The 20,842-nt window shown below is 42.8% G+C and overlaps 1 protein-coding gene across 4 annotated transcripts; it reads right to left on the bottom strand.

The window, feature by feature from the left end:
• Positions 1-73: 73 nt before the first annotated feature.
• On the bottom strand, positions 74-20,316 carry ZNF502 (zinc finger protein 502). 4 transcript variants are annotated; one of them, XR_015726692.1, is made up of 6 exons: positions 20,207-20,316; positions 12,396-12,509; positions 10,379-11,860; positions 6,630-6,714; positions 2,655-2,729; positions 74-130 (listed from the first exon to the last, which is right to left on the bottom strand). XR_015726692.1 is itself a non-coding variant. In XM_087867122.1 (5 exons), coding segments are annotated over exons 2-5 (1,623 nt in total). In that variant the 5' UTR covers positions 12,451-12,509; positions 20,207-20,316; the 3' UTR covers positions 2,642-2,728. The 4 variants fall into 4 exon arrangements, 3 of the variants coding, with proteins under 3 accessions (XP_087723248.1, XP_087723246.1, XP_045634586.2); XM_087867122.1 differs by lacking the exon at positions 74-130 and having other exon boundaries at positions 2,642-2,729; XM_087867120.1 differs by lacking the exons at positions 74-130; positions 2,655-2,729 and adding an exon at positions 5,474-5,582.
• Between the last annotated feature and the right edge of the window lie 526 nt (positions 20,317-20,842).

A 20,842-nucleotide genomic window follows, 5' to 3' on the forward strand; every position in this document is an offset into this window, starting at 1 on the left:
CATCAGGTTTAGTCTTGTCTGAAAAAAAAAAAAATCACAAAGGAAAATGTCCTCTGTGCAGAACGGAGGACCTGCATTGTGTAATCTTGATTATATCCTCTTCTCAATAATTGAGATAGATCGCAATGACCTGGAGAAAAGATTAGATAATAGGGAGAAGAGATTAAGTGGTGACAGATGTTGGGAAATCTATAAAATTCCCTATCGTGATTGATTCTGGAACACTTAAATACTAAAAACGAATCCAGGTAATTTAGGATCATCCAGAGTGATAAACAGTAGAATGTGAAAGGGATAAGTATACTAATCTTGGGTAAATTAGTGTTAGGGAAAACTATTACCTACCTAAAGTCTCCACTCCTCAAAAAATAGGTGAAAAGTAATTCTATTTCCTTAGGTTGCCTGTAAGCAATATCTTGCTCATGCTGCTGGAGAAAGTACAAGCTTACATCATTGTCTAGTGACAATTAGAGTTTCTCTTTAAGATTTCAAAGGTGGGGCACCTGGGTGGCTCAGTTGGTTAAGTATCTGACTCTTGGTTTTGGCTCAGGTCATGATCCCAGGGTCCTGGGATCAAGCCCCGTGTCAGGCTCCATGCTCAGTGGGGAGTCTGCTTCAGATTCTCTCTCTCCCTCTCCTTATGCCCCTCCCCCCTCTCCTTCTCTCTCTCTAAAAATAAATAATTAAAAAAAAAAGTTATCCAGGCTGTGACTTTTACTAGGTCCATCACACCAATCCTTCCTATCCACTTGCCTTGATAGGTGTCTCTCTGGACCTCTCTCCAAAACATTCAGCAACTGTAGCTCTCCCCCTGCGTCCAACTGGAAGATCTTTAGGTTTGAAAACTAGAGCCCTGCTTACTGAAAGAAAGTAAGATATCATTGTTTTGTTTAGAGGAAAAATAGGATGGGGTGGTCCTTGGGGAAGAGATTCCCATTGGACAGTAACTTGACTATAGCATCGTGGTCCAGAATCTGGCCCTCACCTTTGACACTAATGAAGTGCTTCAGAATCTGATGTATACTCATCAAATTCACAAAATGATGTAGAAAACTGTCATTTTACTGATCTACAATGAAAAATGTATATGCTCAATGTCCAGCTGGTGGACACATTCTCTCCACTACAGAAAAACTACACGGGAACCAAATCCTTGTCATCAGGACACTCCCTAGAACTAGAGAAACACTTAGATGATCTTAATGGCATCAGACTTTGAAACCCTGATGCTCTGAAGAAGGGCAGACGGAATCTGAGGACAGACACTCGGGTGCCGCAGCAGCAGCTTCCCGGATGGTGCCGCAGACACTGACACGTTCTTACTCTCTGAGGCCTTTTTATTTTAGTTTTTCAATATAAGTTACACATGAATATATCCTCACTTTATAATATTTAGATAAAATAGAAGGATATAGGATAAATCAGTCATTTTTTGTCACCATCCCACCCTACCCAAACAAGCTCGTTTCCTTCCCAGAGAATAGCATTATTAAGTTTGGAGTATATTCATTCAGTCCTTTTTCTACATATTTTTATACATACACCATTTGATTCTCTCTTACATATATCAAATTGTTCTGTAGGTTCTATGTGCTGTTTGCTCTTTTTTTTTCCACTAAAGAATGTGTCTTCAAGATCATTTCTTATTGGTACATATGGATACCCTGGCTAAGAGTTACTTGGTTTCTCTGCACAAGCGGTTTATAGTCAGAGATTGATCTGACTGGGCAGCACTGTACCGCACTGGTTGTTAAATATATTGAATATTTTTTCTGAATGCATCTATCTTTTAACTTCTGTATAAAATTCTCGTATAGATAGACCGTATACAAAAATTAACGCCAGGTGGTTTAAATAGCTAAACATAAAACCAAAACTCTAACCACACTTTTATTTCCTTTATTTTTATTGTCTCAAGAAGTTTTTTGTTTTTTTTTTACCATACAAAGAATGCATACTCATTCTAAAGAACAGTCAGGTAGTCCACAAAGGAAGTTACTTGAAATCCTACCACCTAGTGAAAATACAGTCGGTTTTTGGATGACCTCTTCTTCTAGGCATCTCTCAATGCATAGACACAGACACAGACACACACGGATGTATATTATGCATACATATTAAACTAGACTGCATTCTTCAGGCCATAAACAGTCACAATCTATCCATAGAGTTCCCATAGCTTAAGAATCCAGTTCATACAGTACTATTCTTACTGAATTTAACAGATCCCCAGGCTCCACGTTGCCTTCTGCTGCCCAGTAATGGAAGTTGTTATTACTTAGGCTCTTGTTCCAAACAGAACCAGGAGCCCATTCATATTCTCTGAGGAAACACTTCAGTCACCTCGGCGATGGGTCATCCAGTGATTTACTACCGGTTTTCCCACATCTGACTGCTACACCATTAAGGCATTATAGTTAGCAGTTCAGTGAGCAGCCACCAGATAACTGCAGAGGGGGTAGCTATTCTTGCTACAGTTTAAGTACATGTGATACAAAATTAGTACATTCTCTGATCTGTCCTATAACCAATCACTCCATAGCAGGGTTTAGGTGTAGCGGTCACCGCTGGGACCCACTATAAGTCTGCCACCACTTCTGAATGAGCACCCCCGTAACAACCCATCCTGGGCTCTATAGTTAGATTTCACTTACCCAGAGATAAGCTGTGAGGAACAAAAGTGACACTGGTTTGTCTCCTGGGGCCTTCTCTTGAGGAAGGGCAGGAATCTGAGGCATGGAGGGGGGAGAAAAAGCACCAATAAATTGTCAGCCTACTTCCTTCCTATTCTGAATTCAGAGGAACATCAGGAATAGCCAATCTCTAACCAAATAACTATTTTAAGTCTGAATGAAGACTATCATCATTTCTTAAAAGAGTATCACCCATAGGGCACCTGGGTGGTGCAGCTGGGTAAATGGTCGACTCTTGTTTTGGCTCAGGTTGTGAGCTCAGGGTGGTGAGACCAAGCCCCACGTTGGGCTCCAAGTGCAGCGTGGAGTCTGCTTGAGGCTCAATCCTTCTCCCTCTGCCCCTCCCACATGCACTCTCTCAAATAAATAAATCTGGGGAAAAAAAAAACTATCACCAATGACACAAATCAGTAAGTGGGTTGTCTTCCAAGAGACCTGACAATGCACAAAGAAAGGGGGCAGGTGCTCCTAAGCACTATCCTGGGGTAAAATTTCCTCCGCAAAAGATAAAGTTGGAGCCAAAGCTCCCTCCTCCCCAAACCTACTGGAAAAGCCATTGACTTCAAAAGTCAAAAACTGGGGCTACAGTAGAGGGCGTTAGAACAAACACTGGCCTGAGTCAAGAAGTCTGGGCTCTGCCACTAATGTGTTCAATAACCTAAAGCTAGTCACTCGGTCTTATCTGTGATTTGTTTTTGTATCTGAGAAATGAAAGTGGAAAACTAGTACCAACATTCTGTGATCTTCTGATTCTAAAAACACATGGGAAAAGAGCAAAAACCTCAAGTCCAGTCCATTTTTGAATGAGGATGGTTATTCATTTGTTTGAAAAATACTAACTGTGCAGGTACTACTGTCAAACAGTGAGGTCAGCTGAGAATAGGCGGAGTCAACATCAAAGAAACTCCCCTACAGTTATCTTACCACAATCAGAAGTAGAGGAATTTTGGGAAAATAAGACTGCATCTATGTGAAGCAGAATCTCCAAGGACAGGGGGAGTCTTTTGGAAGATGTTAAGGACCCCTCCTAGGAGGAAAGCTTTTAAGAACTCTGAACGGAGAGGATGGTAACCAGTCTAATCCATCCCAATCCACTAGCACCCCCTATTTGACACTGAACAAACTACTTCTTTTCAAACTTCTACTCAGCTTTAATATTCAGCTCAAATGCGAACCACTATACATCTCATAGGTGGATAATTTTTCTTGACTGGCAAGGCCCTTTCTCCTCTATATTCTCAAAGAATTTTACGTGGCTCTACTGTAGCACTTCCCATTGTTTTGATGCTCTGATTACATTTTGTCTTCCACCGCTAAACTTGAAGTATGGCATGGGCTCTGGGACCAGGACTCCCTGGGTTTGAATCCCTGTTCTAGATTTATTCGCCAAGTGATCTTCGGTAAGTTACTTAACCTTTCTGAGGACGTTTTTCAAATGTTATATGGAGTAGAAAATAATTCATAGGGTTGTGATGATGCATGGTAATACATGGGGAATATTTCGAAAAATGCTTGCAATAAATAGTATCTGCTGTTAAAGTATTGAGTCTACGTGTTCATACAATACCTATTCTGCTGCTATTAGAGAATAAAAGCTTAAAGGAAGTTGGTAACTCGCACATATAGTCATTCAACCCGCGCAACTTTGTCAAGGGGCAAAGCGAGGAATAGCATTGGCTTTTGGAAATCAGAGAACTGGAAATCAGAAGTTCGCTTCCTCCCTTAAGTACATACAAATGGAACCCAGGTCTCCCGACTCCCAGAACGGAGCTCTCGAACAAGCTTCTCCCTTCCCTCTTCAAGGCCAGGTGGCTCCGACCCCTAGCTCCAAAGGTTCCCGCGCGCCGGGAAGAGGCACTGCGGCGGGCCGGCCCCAGTTCCGAGGGAGGCGCCGCGACGAGACCGTCACAGACCAGCACGGCGACTCGACACGCAGAGCGCTTCCCGAGGGCCTCCCGCTACATCTGGCGGCACCCGGGCGTCGGGGCGCCCTCGCGCAGCTCGGAGCCAGTCCCCGCCGCGCCGGCTGACGTCAGCAGCCCGCGCCGCAGTCAGAACACTGTGGTCTCCTCTCTAGGAAGGCGGGAGCGGCTTCATCTCGGTGCTTCCTCCCCGGCCCAGAGCTGGGGGTTCAGCCCGACGCCGGACCCGCCGCTGCAGATACAGCCCGCAAACCCACCTCACCGCGCTCCTTCCCAGGGTACGGAAACCGAACTGGAGACTGGTGGCCGACCACAAGGCGCTCTTACTGTTCATTCCGCAACGTGGCCACATCTGTCTTCCTAAAAACTCTTCCACGGCACTGCCTTTTGGAGGTCTTCCCAAGGGTTTCACAGAGCTGGCTTCAACCTTCCATACATTTATTCTCACCTACCAGAAAACTGGCCTCTTCGCAGGAACCCCAAACACCCTCTGCTTTGGGTTCTTTGTTCAACAACTGGCCCTAAGAACGTAAGAGCTCTGCTTTCAGCTTAAGTCCCAGATTATCAGCGTGTAAACGTGGGCAAGTTACTTACTTCTCTGTACCTGTTTCCTGACTTATAGAACAGAAATAATGGTACCGAATTTCACAAGTTTATCATGAAGATTAAATGAGATTAATATGTGTAATTACTAAGACCTTCCGGCACTTAAAAAAAGTTCAGCAAATGTTTGTCCTATCATGCTCCAAAAATTCCAGCTCCAGTCCTCTTTGTTCCACATTGGCTTCAAGAGACCTTGCCAGCCCTCAAGGCCTTCATCCCCACTGGGGCAAAACTTCAGATCTTGCTGAGACTCGCTCAGGGAATGCTTGCACATACAGGCTCCTCTGAACCGTGTATTCCCGGGACGAAGGCGTGGATAGCAGGGCATCTGATCCACTTCCAGGCATTCTTACTGATATGCAAGCTGTGGGAAATAGGGTTGTTTGCTTACCATATCCCTAGTGTACAATCCATGAGAGGCCCTCAGTAAACACTTGAAAAAATGAATGAGATGCAGCAGAGAAATAATCTGCTCAACTTCCAGACTGGCTGGTTTACCAAAATGAAGTCCCTTTAGGAGGCTGAAATTAGGAGTGGAAATGCCCCAGGCTAAGGCCATCATTAACCCTGTTCAGCTAAAAGACGACCCTTTGTAGAACTGTAAGGTGACGTGCCAGGGAACAATAATGTTGAGCTCACCTTGCTTTTTACCAAGAGTCACGTTCTCAGCACTTCTTTGAACTCAGCAAGTTTTTCCCACTCCCCAAGCCCTAACATCCCACAGGCCAGAGAGCCTAGGCCTAATCATTTTCCCCCTAACTTTTAAGCTTCAAAGAATCTAAATCAGCAGGCTCTGCTGTATAGGAACGAACTCTAGAGTGGGGTACCCTAGGCAGAGCAATTTACTAGAAACATGAATCTGGGGCTTAACACAATTTGGGCGGAGCTTCTCTCAGTGAGGTGGAAAATGGGTGGGGGAAGAGTGGACACCAAAAACATCCCACAAAACTAAGGTGACCTTAGCCCTGCAGTGGCAAGTAGCTAAAGAGGAGTGAAACTGAAGCCACCCAGGGTCAAAGCTAGACTTCTGCATTATGTAGGCAGAAAGGTGAAATCAAAATGCAAAACCAATATATTTCTCACACTCACACATTGCAAGATCTGAGGGCAAAAATCTTTTTGATCTAAAATGAGCTCCCAGGGCGCCTGGCTGGCTCAGTTGGTAGAGCATGTGACTCTTGATTTCGGGGTTGTGAGTTCAAGCCCCATGTTGAGTGTAGAGATTACTTAAAAATAAAATCTTAAAATGAGCTCCTCCCATCCTCACAACCAGAGCAAGACTGGAGTCCTATGTGGTCAACTCTATACTAAACACAAGTAAAGAGGCATCACGGAACAGAGGTATGACAAAGAGAAATACGAAGGAAAAGCGAGAAAGGACATGGGAGTTCAAATTTCACATGACACTTACTAGCTGTGTGACCTTGGGCAAGTCCAACCACCTGTTTTCTCTACTGTTGTTCTGAGGATCTGATGTGGCCTCATCCCATGTCCTTCTGAAATCACAAATTAAATTTCAGCACACTGAGAATAGGCAACACCTTCCAGTTCTTTATCATCTGGAGCCCAAGAGAGCCATGAGCTCAGGAAGTGCTTCTACATTGGGATTGCGGAACTCAGTAGCTCTCCTGCCGGACCAGCATCACTCTTCAGCTCCCTCTTCTTATTTCAGGGACATTCCAGCTGATCTGCTTGTGCCTCTACAGCTGCAAGCATTTGCCTCTTCCTGTGGACCCTGACATCAACGTATCTGAAAGTACTTTGTTAAACTGCGGTGGAACATTTAAATGGCTAATTTATAACAAAACAGGGCAGGTCTTTTTTGCTACAAAATATTACTTTTCCTAAGGGACCCTGTGCTCAATACCACCACACAATCTGTATCTTAAGGAAAGGTTCAGAATGCTTGCACCTGCAAACACTTCATGGACACACTCATATACTTTCCACACCTCCTTTCTGCTGGCAACGGTGGACCTAAGTCACAACCTGCAGGTAGGCCTGGAGAAATGTCTGACTCAATATTTTAGTTGAGCTCAATAATACTGACTGAGCACATGACAAGAGCCAGAGACTGTGGATACAAAGATGAACAAATATCACAGGGCCCCTGCTTTGACAGAGCTGATAGTTCAGTGCGAAGAGAAAGATTTGGAAACCGGCCATTACAATGTAACGTAAACAAAATGAAGATACAAAATACAGAAATAAAAAACATATGAGGTCAGAGATAGCTTCAAAGGAGATGTTGCATGAGCACATTCATAAGTGACACATGGGAGCTTTCCAGGCAAGCAGGAGGCAGGCAGGCAATTGAGGCAATAGGTACAGTCTGTGCAAAAGGTGCCAAAGTTGAGTCCAGCCATGATATGGAATCACAGGAATGTGCACTATGGAACAGTGTGCAATGTAGGGAAGGCAGCTGAGAGTGATGATGTAGGCATGGGCCAGTGGAGTAGCTGTATTATTTATTTATTTATTTATTTATTTATTTATTTATTTATTTATTTATTTTTTGTGGAGGAGCTTTGGATGCCTTCTAAGGGGCTCAGATATGCTAATAGAGCTGCCAGTTGTGTCTTGCAAAACCCATCCAGAAGCAACGTGTAAGACGGCCTCATGGGGCAAGCAACTGGAAGACTGATTAGGAAAATAGGGAAGTGGTCTAGGAAATAAATGGGAGGGTCGACTAAAGCAACAGCAGTGGAGATGGCTTCCAGATTTAGGAGATGTAAGCAGGATACAGTGGTTGCCTGGATATGGCGACTGAGTAAAAGACTGACCGAAAGCAATTCCAAGATTTGGGGCTGGCGTGACTGGGCACGTGTCTGGCCAGTAACTGAGAGAAAACTGGGAGGAAATATTTCAAGTGTGAGACTATGGGATGAGGAGAGTAGCAAGATGACAAGTTCCTTTCCTTCCTGCTTTCCCAGGAAGGGAAAACGGTATCAGACTCTTAGCCTGAGGATTAAAACGTTTTTGGAAAATCTTTCTAACAAGAACTTCAAGATATCTTTCACCCTCGGAGTTCCCATTTCTTCCTTAAGAAAACTCTAATTCTAATCTCAACTCAAGAACTCTAAAGACAGTGGTGTATAAATATTACTCTAAATACCTACATATCAGGAAGTTGCTTAAGTTTCTGGTGGGCACAGGTTGACTAAAATGTATTAATTCAACAAATGTTTATTGAACATTTACTGTGTGCCAGCAATGAATTCTATAGTTATTTTTACTTAGAAAGTACAAATACATCAATATGTCCTTTGAGTACTATAATTTTCTCATGAACATCAAGTTTTAACAGGGTTATTTTTGTCCATAAGGTATTAATTTACTCAATTATGAATTGCCCCGTGGCAGGTTTTGAGAATATCATCTTCACAGCTGCCGAGGAAGAAGAGTGATGTTTCTGCCACATTCCTATCAATGGTGATTAATAGCTCAAACCAATGCTTACAAGATAGCTGTTCTGGAAAAAAATTAATCCTGTGCTCTAAGTAACCAACCATTCCAGAACCAACTGACTTTGTTTTTTAACAGTCATTATTTTAAAAACTATGCAAGGTTCAGGGCACAGAAATTATTCCAAATAGCAGGCAAAGGCAATCCCCACCAAATTTCTCAGAGCTCAAGCTCACCAAATTTCTCAGAGCTCAAGCTCTGGGTAGCAGTAAAGAACATGAAAGGGAGTAAGGAAATAAAGGAAAAATCCATGCCCTTTCTCTTAAAATAAAATACCATCACAGTGGCATACTACTATCTCAATACTCAGGGACTTGAAAAAGAGGTAGTTCTCTCTAAAACACTTTCTGAATTTATTCCATGAAAGGGTTTCCTAGATACTCCTAACCTGCAGGGAAGGTTAATATCCAAGAATAAGATAGTCCCAATAAAAATAAAAATATCTGAAATCTAACAGATCTGTTTATAGCCACCAATGGCATAATTACATGAAACCTAGCCCTCCCTGCTACAATGACCAATGCTCTCCTAAGGACTGGTCCAGCAGCCCCAACTCCGGCCAACCTAAAAGGCTGACCTCTCTCTTCACTAATGGTTTCTCCTTCCTAAATGTCAATTAACAGTTGTTTGGACACAGTTAATCCTGGTGGGTCTCTCTCCCCTGCACCCTACAAACCAGTGGCCCAGGCAGAATTATAAGAGAAGGGTGTACACCTTAGTCCAGGGCTGGGATATGTAGGTGACCTGCTCAGTCAAACACAGGCTTCCTGCTCTGGGCCTCAGCACCAGCAGTTAAGCACAAACCATTTTCCGCCTGGGTGAGTCAGTGTTCCTCTGGGACAAAGGTTGGCTCTTCCTCTTCCTGACCTTCTGAGCAGATCTGATTCCCTTCCCACAAACTGGCATCATTCAAGATAAGTTTCTCTTGACCTCCCACTTCCTTTTTAGCCCCAAAATGCCTTCCAGCTTGAAAGGATCAGGAAAGATCTCCCTTACCCTGATAAAAGCCTTCTTCACGAGCTATCTGTAGACATCAGCCCAGTTTCTGCCACATATCCCCTTATTTGTTGAACGAATGAATAAGGATTCTTCGTTTTCCCTTATTTCCATCTCCCCTTCATGAGACCACTTCTACCAGATGACACGTTCACAGCAGCCTCAGATATCGGGAGGCTACTTAGCACTACCTCAGAACTGCTGCCACTTTCACACGGAATGTTTGGAAAAGCACCTCAGCCTACTGGCCAGAGAACACAGGTCAAAAGCAGGGAAGGTGGAGCAGGAGTGCAGGAAGGGAATCACAAATACTAACTTGACAAATGGCACCTCGGGCATGAGAGTCACAAGGGGAAGGAGAAGTGGCAGGCAGCAAGGATTTATCTGAAAAAGCAAGAACTTCCTTTCTACCCTGTATTCCCAGATGCCCAGCTGGAGTAGGCTCCGCGTTCTCCAAGCTCCCGCCTCCACAAGTGGAAATACTCTTCTGAGTGTAATAGTCGGTGCTCCTTCATCCTTCCCTCCAGGAACTCTACCTGCCCCGCTGCCCCCAGCCAGATGCCTAGTCACTCTTTCTAGAGAAGCTGTCATAACCTGAATGCCAGGGTTATTCACCACTGTGAAGTTTCTGATGTCTGAAAAGGACTGAACTATGTCTGAAGAATTTTCCACATTCAATGCATTCATAAGGCTTCTCACCAGTGTGAATTCTGTAGTGTTCGCTAAGGTGTGCATACTTGCGGAAAGTTTTCTCACATTCGCTACACTTATAGAGCTTCTCACCAGTGTGAGTTCTGTGATGTTCAGTAAGAGATGAGCTATGAGCAAAGGCTTTCCCACATTCTTTACATTTATAGGGCTTCTCTCCAGTATGAATTCTCATATGCTGAGTGAGGCAGGTATTCTGATTAAAGCCCTTCCCACATTCATTGCATTTATAGGGTTTTTCTCCAGTGTGACTTCTCTGATGCCGAATGAGGCAAATGCTCTGAATGAAGGCTTTACCACATTCAGTACACTTGTAGGGTCTCTCCCCTGTATGAATTCTCTGATGCTTAGTGAGTGGGGTACTCTGAGTAAAAGCTTTGCCACATTCCTTACATTTGTAAGGTTTTTCTCCAGTATGAATTCTCTGGTGTTTAATAAGGGATGGGCTCTGACAAAAGGCTTTACCACACTCCTTACATTTATAGGGTTTCTCTCCAGTATGAATTCTCCGATGCTGAGAGAGGTTTGCCTTTGTTTGGAAAGTTTTCCCACATTCATCACATTTATGGGGTTTTTCCCCAGTGTGAATTCTCTGATGTTGTGTGAGATTTGAGTGTTTGCGAAAAGAAGAGCCACATTCACTGCATAAATAAGGTTTCTCACCAGTGTGAATCCTCTGATGATGAATGAGGTGTGTGTTCTGATTGAATGCCTTCCCACACCTATTACATTTGTAAGGTTTCTCTCCAGTGTGAATTCTCTGATGTTCGGTGAGATGTGAATGATTGCGGAAGGAATTCCCACATTCATTACATTTATAAGGTTTCTCTCCAGTATGGATTCTCTGATGCTGAGTAAGAAACGATCGACAGCGAAATGTTTTCCCACACCGCTCACATCCATATGGTTTTACTCCAGTGTGAATTCTTTGATGCTGAACAAGGAAGGAACTGCGACTAAAGGCTTTCCCACATTCCTCACATGCATAGGGTCTCTCTCCAGTATGAGTCCTCTGATGTTGGGTAAGGGATGAGCTCTGAGTAAAAGATTTTCCACATTCACTACATTCCCAAGACTTTTTCTGTGTAGAGAGAGTTGGGCATTTACTTTGGTCTGAAATCTCATTAGTGTGTATGCTGCTTGTCTCCCACTGATGCAGGCTCTCTTCTGTAGAGACCCTGAGATGTGTAACAAAGCTGGAGGTCAAGAGCAAGCTTCTCTCAAAACTATATTCTTGGCTAATTGTTTCAGGAGAAGCTTCCTTGTGGATAAAAGTTATTTCCCCAAAACCTCCTTCTTGAAAAAGGCATGGTCCACGAACCTCTCCAGCAGGGTTTTCCTTCATGCTCTCACATGCATTTTTTTTTTCAAATACAGAATCCTGGTTTGCATCCTCTGGTGACGTATTTGCTACTATCCCTGGTGAATCAGTTTCAGAGACATCCTGCTCTGGAACAGACTTGTCCACTAAATCTGAAAGAAAACATCAGAATGAGTATCTCTTGTGCAGGACAGAGTTAAAGCCCCCGAGGTTACAGGGGCCTAATTCTGACATATCTCAATGATGGCATATAAACAAGGGCCAATAAAAGGAAGTGGAGCAAGTAATTCAATTACAGGTGGTGGAAGAGATCTGTATCAGGGTAAGGTTCACCATTAATAAGGAACCCCATGGAATTGGCACCTACAAACACTTAGGAAGCCAGAGAACCAAAGACAACAGAAATAAAGGGAAAATAACAAAGAATAGCAAGCTAAGATTAGGTCAGGAGAAGAAACATGGATGGTTTGTATTCAGAGTGGACAGTGCGAGAATGTAAAAGCAAATGCTGGAAATGAGACAAAATGAATACTGGGGAAAAGCTGGCCCCAGGAGATGCTCACCCACATCTGCCCCCAACATCCCTAAAAGAGAGGGTAATTTTATTTCCTGAACTTCAATCACTTTCTCTTATAAAATTTCCAAAGCCCCACTGTTTCTCCCACTGGTTTTCCCTTGCTCACTCACCTGGACAAACCTCTCTTCCAAGCTCTCTCTCTTCAGCTCCTTGCATAGTCAACATCTGCAAATCTTCTCTTTGTTTTGATTGGAAAACACTTCAGAGTTGGAAAACTGGGAGCCCTGCTCATAGGGGAAAAAAAGGTGGGGAAGGGGATATCATTGTCCCGGTAAACAGGAAAATGAGAAAGATCTGTTGCCTAAGGATACTATCTAATAATTCACACAAAATCTGTTCGGATAGCAATGTGACCGCATCAGTAAAAATCATGGTTGGCTTCCAGCCTTCTAGCTTCACAAATTCCATTTGTCAGCTGTGTAAAAAGTAATAGCCAGACTGATATACTAGCAAACACTCAAGCTCTGGATGGATAAATCAGAAATGTTATTTATAATGGTAAAGATACCAATGAAGTATATAGAAGTATTCATGTCTTTATACAACAATCTATATGAAAGGTCAATTAACATAATCAAAAGTTACATAGGGAGGGGCGCTTGGATGGCTCAGTTGGTTAAGCATCTGACTCTTGGTTTCAGCTCAGGCCATGATCTTGGAGTCCTAGGATCAAGCCCCACATCGGGCTCCACGCTCAGCAGGGAGTCTGCTTCTCCCTCTGCCTCTGCTCCTCCCTTTTGCATGCACGCACTCTCTCTCCCAAATAAATAAATAAAATCTTTAAAAAAAAAAAAGTTGCTTAGGGAAATGGCCTCATAACAAGGATAATGCATTAAGTTTGATCCACCCATCTCTACCATATGCCAAGGAACGGGACAGTAGTTAGGGAACTCTATTTGTACAACTTAGAGATACACTGATTGCCCTTTCTTCTAGGTGTCAGATCAACTAAAAAATTTTTCTCCAGGCACAGCTCAACATTAAGAGTGTAGGCTGCAGTTTTAAAAAGGAAAAAAGGGGCGCCTGGGTGGCTCAGTTGGTTAAATGTCCGACTTTTGAGCTCAGGTCTTGATCTTAGGATCATTAGTTCAAGCCCTGCACTAGGCACCACGCTGGGTGTGGAACCTACTTAAAAAATAAAACAAAACAAAAAACACTTATCTTGTGAAATAATTTTTGACTTACAAGAGTTTCTGGTGTCTGGAATGTTAAATCACAACTGTTCATGCAAAAATGTCTCTCCATATAACCCCAGAGTGAGAAGTAGAACCAGCAGCATTATTTCAAGGAAAAAGGAAGACAGAAAGATGATTTTACCATAATCAAGAGCTCAGAAGGCATATAAGAAAGGCAGGAGTCTGCTGAAGCGCGTAATAAGGCGGTACTATGGGCTTCTCATCAAAGTCTGTGCCTCTGTGTTGAGTTTTAAAGGTTTAGGAGGATCCTATCTGGGAGGCTCCTGGATGGCTCAGTCGGTTAAGCATCCGACTTGATTTCAACTCAGGTCATGATCTCAGGGTTGTGAGACCAAGCCCCACATCATGCCCAGCGTGGAGACCGCTTAAGATTTTCTCTCTCTGGGCACCTGGGTGGTTCAGTTGTTAGGGGTCTGCCTTCGGCTCAGGTCATGATCCCAGGGTCCTGGGATCGAGCCCTACATCAGGCTCCTCCCCTGGGAGCCTGCTTCTTCCTCTCCCACTCCCCCTGCTTGTGTTCCCTCTCTCACTGGCTGTCTGTCTCTCTGTCAAATAAATAAATAAGATCTTTAAAAAAAGAAAAAAAAAGAAACAGGTGAAGACAGAAAAGAATATACCAAAGATATGAAACAATATACAAAAGGAAACAAGCTCAGTACTTTGGAAAAATGAAAGAGATCCAGTAAGACAAAGTATTAAGCACCAAAAATAAGATATAAAGCCTGAGGCAAGCAAAAGCCAGATCAAATACAACCCTGAGAACCATTTTAAGGAATTTACCTTCAAGTGAGTAGAAAGGCACAAAAGGAAAATGTAAAGGTTTGGGGGGGAAAGTGACATGAGTGTATCTGCTGTTAAACACACACACACACACACACACATCCTTCTGCCCATAGCAAAGAGGGAATCTGTGTATGAACGGTGGAAGGCGGGGAGGCGAGGTGAAGCTTGGAAGAACCCAAAGGTTGTTTCAGCAGTCCAGTAAGGAGACTGGACCAACAGAATCCACAGGATTGGATGAATACTGGGAAGAGGTGTGAGGGAGAGGGAGAAGTCAAGATAATTTGCCAGATTGGGGCTTGAGTGATGATAGCAACCTTTAAGGAGAATGGCAACGCTGGTTTGGGGAGAAAGAAAATACATTTAGTTTTCAAATATAAAACAGGAGGTGCTTGGGTAGCTTAGCTGGCTGAGCGACTGCCTTCGGCTCGGGTCATGATCCCAGGGTCCTGGGATCAAGCCCCGCATTGGGCTCCTTACTCAGCAGGGAGCCTGCTTCTCCCTCTCCCTCTCCCTCTCCCTGCTACTCTGCCTGTTTGTGCTCGCTCTCTCTCCCTGTCAAATAACTAAATAAAAAATCTTTTAAAACAACAACAACAACAACAAATATCCAAACAGAACGTAGGCATACATATCTGGAATAGAGTAAAGAGGCATCACAAAAAGAGTAATTAACATCCTGGGAATAACAGATAAAAACATCAAAGGAGTGTGGCCAGGAAAATCTCAACAACAACTTTATGTATTAAAAGGAAGTTTAACTCCGGCTTTTGATTTTAGAGATTACTAATCCCCTGAGAGAAATAAAGAATTTAATATGTGATAAAGTTGGCACTTCTAGTCATAAAAAATTAATTATTTATAAATTATGTTGGAACTATTGCTTAACGACCTGGAAAAAACACTTAGTGAGATTCCTATTTCACACCATACACCAAAATAAATCTAAACTGGTTAAAGGGTTAAATATAAAAATGAAACCACAAAATAAAATATTAAGAAATGATTGACTTCAGGATTAGGATAGGCTTTTCAAAGCAATATGCAAAAAAACACAAACCACAAAGGACAAAACTGGATAAATCTGGTCACAGAAAAGCAACAATCCCTCTATCTAAAATGCAAATAAAATTAAATGACAAACAATCTAGGAAAGTTATTATTTATACATCAAGAAGTAGATGGACCTAATGGATAAAAGACTTTTTATTAAAAAATAAGGAAAAAAGATGAACTCATAAAAACATGAGAAATACAACATACAGAGCAAAAATTACAAAAGGCCAATAAACATATCAAAACAAAGTTCCATCTTGGTGGTAATCAAAGAAATGGAAATCAAAAGAATAAAGAATCTATTTTTATATCAAATTGGAAATTTTCTTTTAAGTGTTAAAAGTCAAGACTGGCAAAGGTATGGGGAAAGAGAGCCTCTCATACACAAGCAGTGGGAATGTAAACTAGCACCATCCTTCTAGAGATAATTTGGCAATATACATCAGGTCTTAAAGTTGTAGGCTGAGTTGCAGTTGGAATACTGGGATCATCATTTTGTGAATATAGGGACTCAGAAAAGAATACTAAGTATATACAACACCTACAATGTATCTCAGAAGATTCTCAAAGTCATCAGGATGCCTATAAAATGCCTATATGCTTTGATCTAGTAATTCTACTATTAGAACTTTCTCCTAAAGAAGTAATTTCCCAGGGCACCTGGGTGGCTCAGTTGGTTAAACGTCTGACTTTTGATCTCAGCTCAGATCTTGATCTCAGGGTCCTGTGTACAAGCCCCAGATTGGGCTCCATGCTGGGTGGGGAGCCTACTTTAAAAAAATAAATATATAAAATAACTTCCTAAAGAAGAAAAAAGCTGAACTTTTTCGTTACCTGTAAAAAAAAAAAAAAAATACCCTGCAATGTTGCTGGAAAACACAATCTTTCTACCATTGGACACCGAGGCTTAGCAAATTATGGTACTTTCTCTTGGTGGAAATTATATATACACAATGAAATATTATTCAGCCATAAAAAAGAATGAAATCTTGGGGCACCTGGGTGGCTAAGTCGTTAAGCGTCTGCCTTTGGCTCAGGGCGTGATCCCAGAGTCCTGGGATGGAGCCCCGCATCAGGCTCCCTGCTCTGCTGGGAGCCTGCTTCTTCCTCTCCCACTTCCCCTGCTTGTGTTCCCTCTCTTGCTGGCTGTCTCTCTCTCTGTCTGTCAAATAAATAAATAAAATCTTAAAAAAAAAAAAAGAATGAAATCTTGCCATTTGCAAAAACATGGATGGAGCTAGAAGTATAATGTTAAGTCAAATAAATCAGAGAAAGACAAACACCATATGATTTCAGTCATATGTGGGATTTAAGAAACAAAACAAACAAGCAAAAAAAGAGAGATAAAGCAAGAAAAAGATTCTTAACTACAGAGAACAAACTGATGGTTACCAGACGGAGTGGGGGAGGGCAGATGGGTGAAATAGGTGATGGGAATTAAAGTGTTCACTTGTGATGAGCACTGAGTCATGTATAGAATTGTTGAATCACTACATCGTACACCTGAAACTGTATGTTACTGTAACATAACACTGTATGTTAACAATACTGGAATTAAAATTAAAAGCTTTTTTTAAAGATTTTATTTATTTATTTGACAGAGAGAGAGACAGCCAGCGAGAGAGGGAACACAAGCAGGGGGAGTGGGAGAGGAAGAAGCAGGCTCCCAGTGGAGGAGCCTGATGCGGGGCTCGATCCCAGAATGCCGGGATCACGCCCTGAGCAAAAGGCAGACGCTTAACAAGTGAGCCACCCGGGCGCCCCTAGTTTTATAAGTTCTTTATTGGATATTAACCCTGTATCAGATACATCATTTGCAAATATTTTCTCCCATTCCTGGAACATCTTCTCTCTTTTCATCACAACTTTTAAAAAAGGGACAAATGAAAATTACATAAATTTGATTTTGGCAAAATTATTTAAATGCCTGCTTGATTTTGATGTAAATTCTGATTAAGATTCACTCTGCTGGTCTCCTAGGTATCATGATGTCAAGGGGCTTCTCTGTCTTGTTCACAAAACTCCCAATGCTATCACAATGCCTGGTTCTCAGTGATTACAGAGGAAGACTGACTCTCAATGATTCCTACTCTGGGATGGGGTGAGGCTGGGGCAGAGGAGAGGAATCTGGCAACTTCACAAACTTTTGTGTATGGTCACTGGAGAACCTTATAGTCAATGAATCTGCAGAGAAATGAAGCACATAATTCTCAGGGCTCCTGCCTTAGCTCACAAATGAAACTAATAATCTAAAATTCCCAAAGGCATACCTTTCAACTCTGCTACAGTAATGGCTCATGTACATATTAACAGCTCTCAAAAACCTGGACCTCACTGACTAACTGGAACAATCTGTCTTGATGTGTAGATGTAATGGTTGTTAATATGAGAGCTATACTCTAGAAGAACAGGCCTTAAAAAGATCATTTTGGTGAGCTGCACAACTAACCCTCACCCTTGCAGCATGAGGCAACGGGATGAATGTACATACTAGGGTCCTTCACATCCTTAATATAAGAGGTAGTTTTATGGGAGGATTTGCTTCTTTAAATGTCCTTTTTATGAATGAATTACACCTTTTCCTACTCAGGATTTAGAGTTCCTTACCCTTTGTTTTCAAAGAATATCCACGAGAAAATTGAGTACGTTAAAACAGAATTCAAAACACTAAAATAAAAAATACGCATACATATACCAGCACTAAGTAAACATTCAATAAACAGGAACTATTATTAATACACAGATATATACAAAACACACACAAAGAACAGCAGAAATCCACCAAAATGGTAACACATTGGTCCCTAGGTCATTTAATGGGTTACTTTCCTTTATCCTTTATACTCATCTGTATATTTCACTTTCCCTACTACAATAAACATGTATTACTTTTATAGTTAGAGAAATAGTCATGTAAAAAATGACAGTCCTTGCTCACCAGAAACAAAAATAACAACAACAAAAACAAAAACAAAAAGCTAGATCCAATGAATATGGTATTGGCCCCTCATTCGAGTAAGATTAAAGTGGACTGAAATGGGAATCAGGGAATTGCTCTGTCACAGCCCATGTGAATGGGCCTACATGACTGGCTATTTATCTGAAAAAGGTGACAAATTAGATAATATCCGTGCGGGGAAGAAAGATAATATCCATGAGTCCTTTCAGCTTTAACATTCTGTGAATCCTTAACTAGAGTTAATTCATATAAAGCATTTATAAAGATATCTGCCCCATGGCAGGGATTCCACAGCAGTCAGGCATTAATATGTTTGACGCTAAAATCTACGGAGAAGAAAAGACATGTTGGTGACAACCCTCTCCTCCACCTGTGGACCATCTCGGCTGTGAGCAGTTCATGTCAAACTGCAAACTTTTTCTGTAATGGGCTAAAAAATAAATAATTTAGGCTTCATGGGATAGATGGTCTCTCTGTCACAACTATTCAACTTTGCCTTTGTAGTTTGAAAACAACTAGACAATATGTAAACAAATGAGCTTGGCTGTGTTTCACTAAGACTTCTTTTTTTCTTTTCTTTTTTACAAAAATAGGTGATAGACCAAATTTGGCCTGTGAGCCATAGCATACTGTCCCCTAGTCTATAAATTCCCCCATTGAGGAAGGTACAGGTTTTTCCACCAATGCCTAGTGTAGAATAATCTAATTGTCAGTGATTTTAAGATGATAAAAGGATCTGTCTGAATCCAGGTTTGGGGGAGAGATAGGTATTATGGTGAAGGGCAAAAGGAAAAAGGAAAGAAGCTTTTAATAGCTTAATCCTGTTAAGAGTAACAGGGAGCTAGCTCTCTCCCCTTACCTTGTAAGCTTTCTCCTCCCTGCCACCTCCTTACATCTCAATAATTAGCTAAAGGATTATGGGCAAGCCGGGTGAGATTTCTCACGAATCTGAAACCACAATTCCTTCAATAAGATGACACTCAAATGTACTCCTCTCTGAAGCCCTTCTTGGGCTTGTCAGTTGCCCAAAAGTAACCTACTCATCCGGCTGCAGCAGCACACTGGATCTCTCTCTTCTGCAGCCTTGGGTCACTCAGTAGCAATATGTCCTTAGACAGTCATCTATTCTCTCCGTACCTCAATATCCTCATTAAAAACTACAGATAATACGTTGTTGTGAGGATTAAATAAATTAGCCCAACTGCTTCGAACAGTGCTATTGAGCACTAAGTATAAATTATCACAAAAATCTGCTCACCTATATATCTTCCATCCCTAGACTGGAAGCATCTTCCCATCTGGCAGGCTCCAACGTCACTCATTCTGTAATAGCCCTGCCCCTGAGTTCTGTGTAATATTTGGCAAGGGATGCATAGTGAAATTTTGTTGCAAGACATTAACCTTTCCACACGTGCTATCACATACATGCGGTCCACTGAACCTTGTAAAGAAAGGAAGGCAGGGACTACTAGACAGTCCAACTTCAGAGATCAAGAAACAGCCTCTGTATCCAATTGTAACTCAGACATTCGAGACTCGCCACCTAGTGCGCTCTACCCTACTGCCGGTTCCTAGTACGACGGTCCCTGAAAAAGTTTCTGAGCTGTAGGATTAATTGCGGGGGAACAGCTGGTATCCAGACCGAGAACTCTGAGCCTCGCGACTTCGTTTCCGAACACGGGTGCTAGCTCTTGATCATCTATCCACCTATCCATCACTCAGTCATCCCTCATTCGTACATTCATTCCACCAACTTCTTAGACGCGGGCCCTGTGCTGAGGCCGCTGGGAGTTCTGGGCCGCACGCGCAGACAGCAGTACGAGGGAGAACGGCGCCGAGGCAGGCTTCGTACAGCAGCCTTCCGCCAGCCGTCCCAGCCGAAGGCGCCCGGAGCCCCTCCTTTCCCCTCCCTAAGGCCCCGCCCGCTCACCGTGAGGTCCGGGGGCTCCCCGCGGGGTGGCGACTACGGTCCCACAGGTGCGCGCAAGCCCGGGGCACAGGTTTACCCCCCCCAACCCCCAGGCCGGAAAACCAGTGGCGCGGCCGGTAGTGCGTCATCAGCAGTTCCTCGTCCCTCGTTTCGCGCATCCTTCCGCTGCTTCTCTAGGAAGCGGGAGGAGAGTCTCGGTGGGGTCTTCAAGGAAGGCGTTCCGTAGGGTCTGGTTTCCCTCCAAACCCAGCCCTGTGCCTGAGGTCCCATTAAAGACTACCTTTGCCTGTAACACAGGGACCACGTCATCCCTCAGGAAAACTGTAAATGGGGTCGTTAGGGTTGCAGAGAGTGCTGGGTAGGAGTCGGAATGGGCTGTCTCAGCAAGGCACTAGTGTATTCCATCTGCTAAAAAATAGCCCCTAAGAATCTTGAATGATCCACTATTTAGTGAGAATAATGGGCAAATTCCCGTTCTAGGCCCTGGCACACTGACCTCACTCGTCAATATCTCTTGTTCTGCTATTATTAACAGTCTATCATAAGTGAATTCCCATTGGTTCCCTGAAATCTCTTGTCTGTTCTTGACACTGGATCTTTTTTCCAGGATTTGCCCTTCTGGAATATTCTCCCTCC

Source organism: Ursus americanus, chromosome 14 (genome assembly GCF_024610735.1).
Source record: "Ursus americanus isolate L20-20 chromosome 14, mUrsAme1.1.p, whole genome shotgun sequence".
Taxonomy (NCBI): Eukaryota; Metazoa; Chordata; class Mammalia; order Carnivora; family Ursidae; genus Ursus; species Ursus americanus.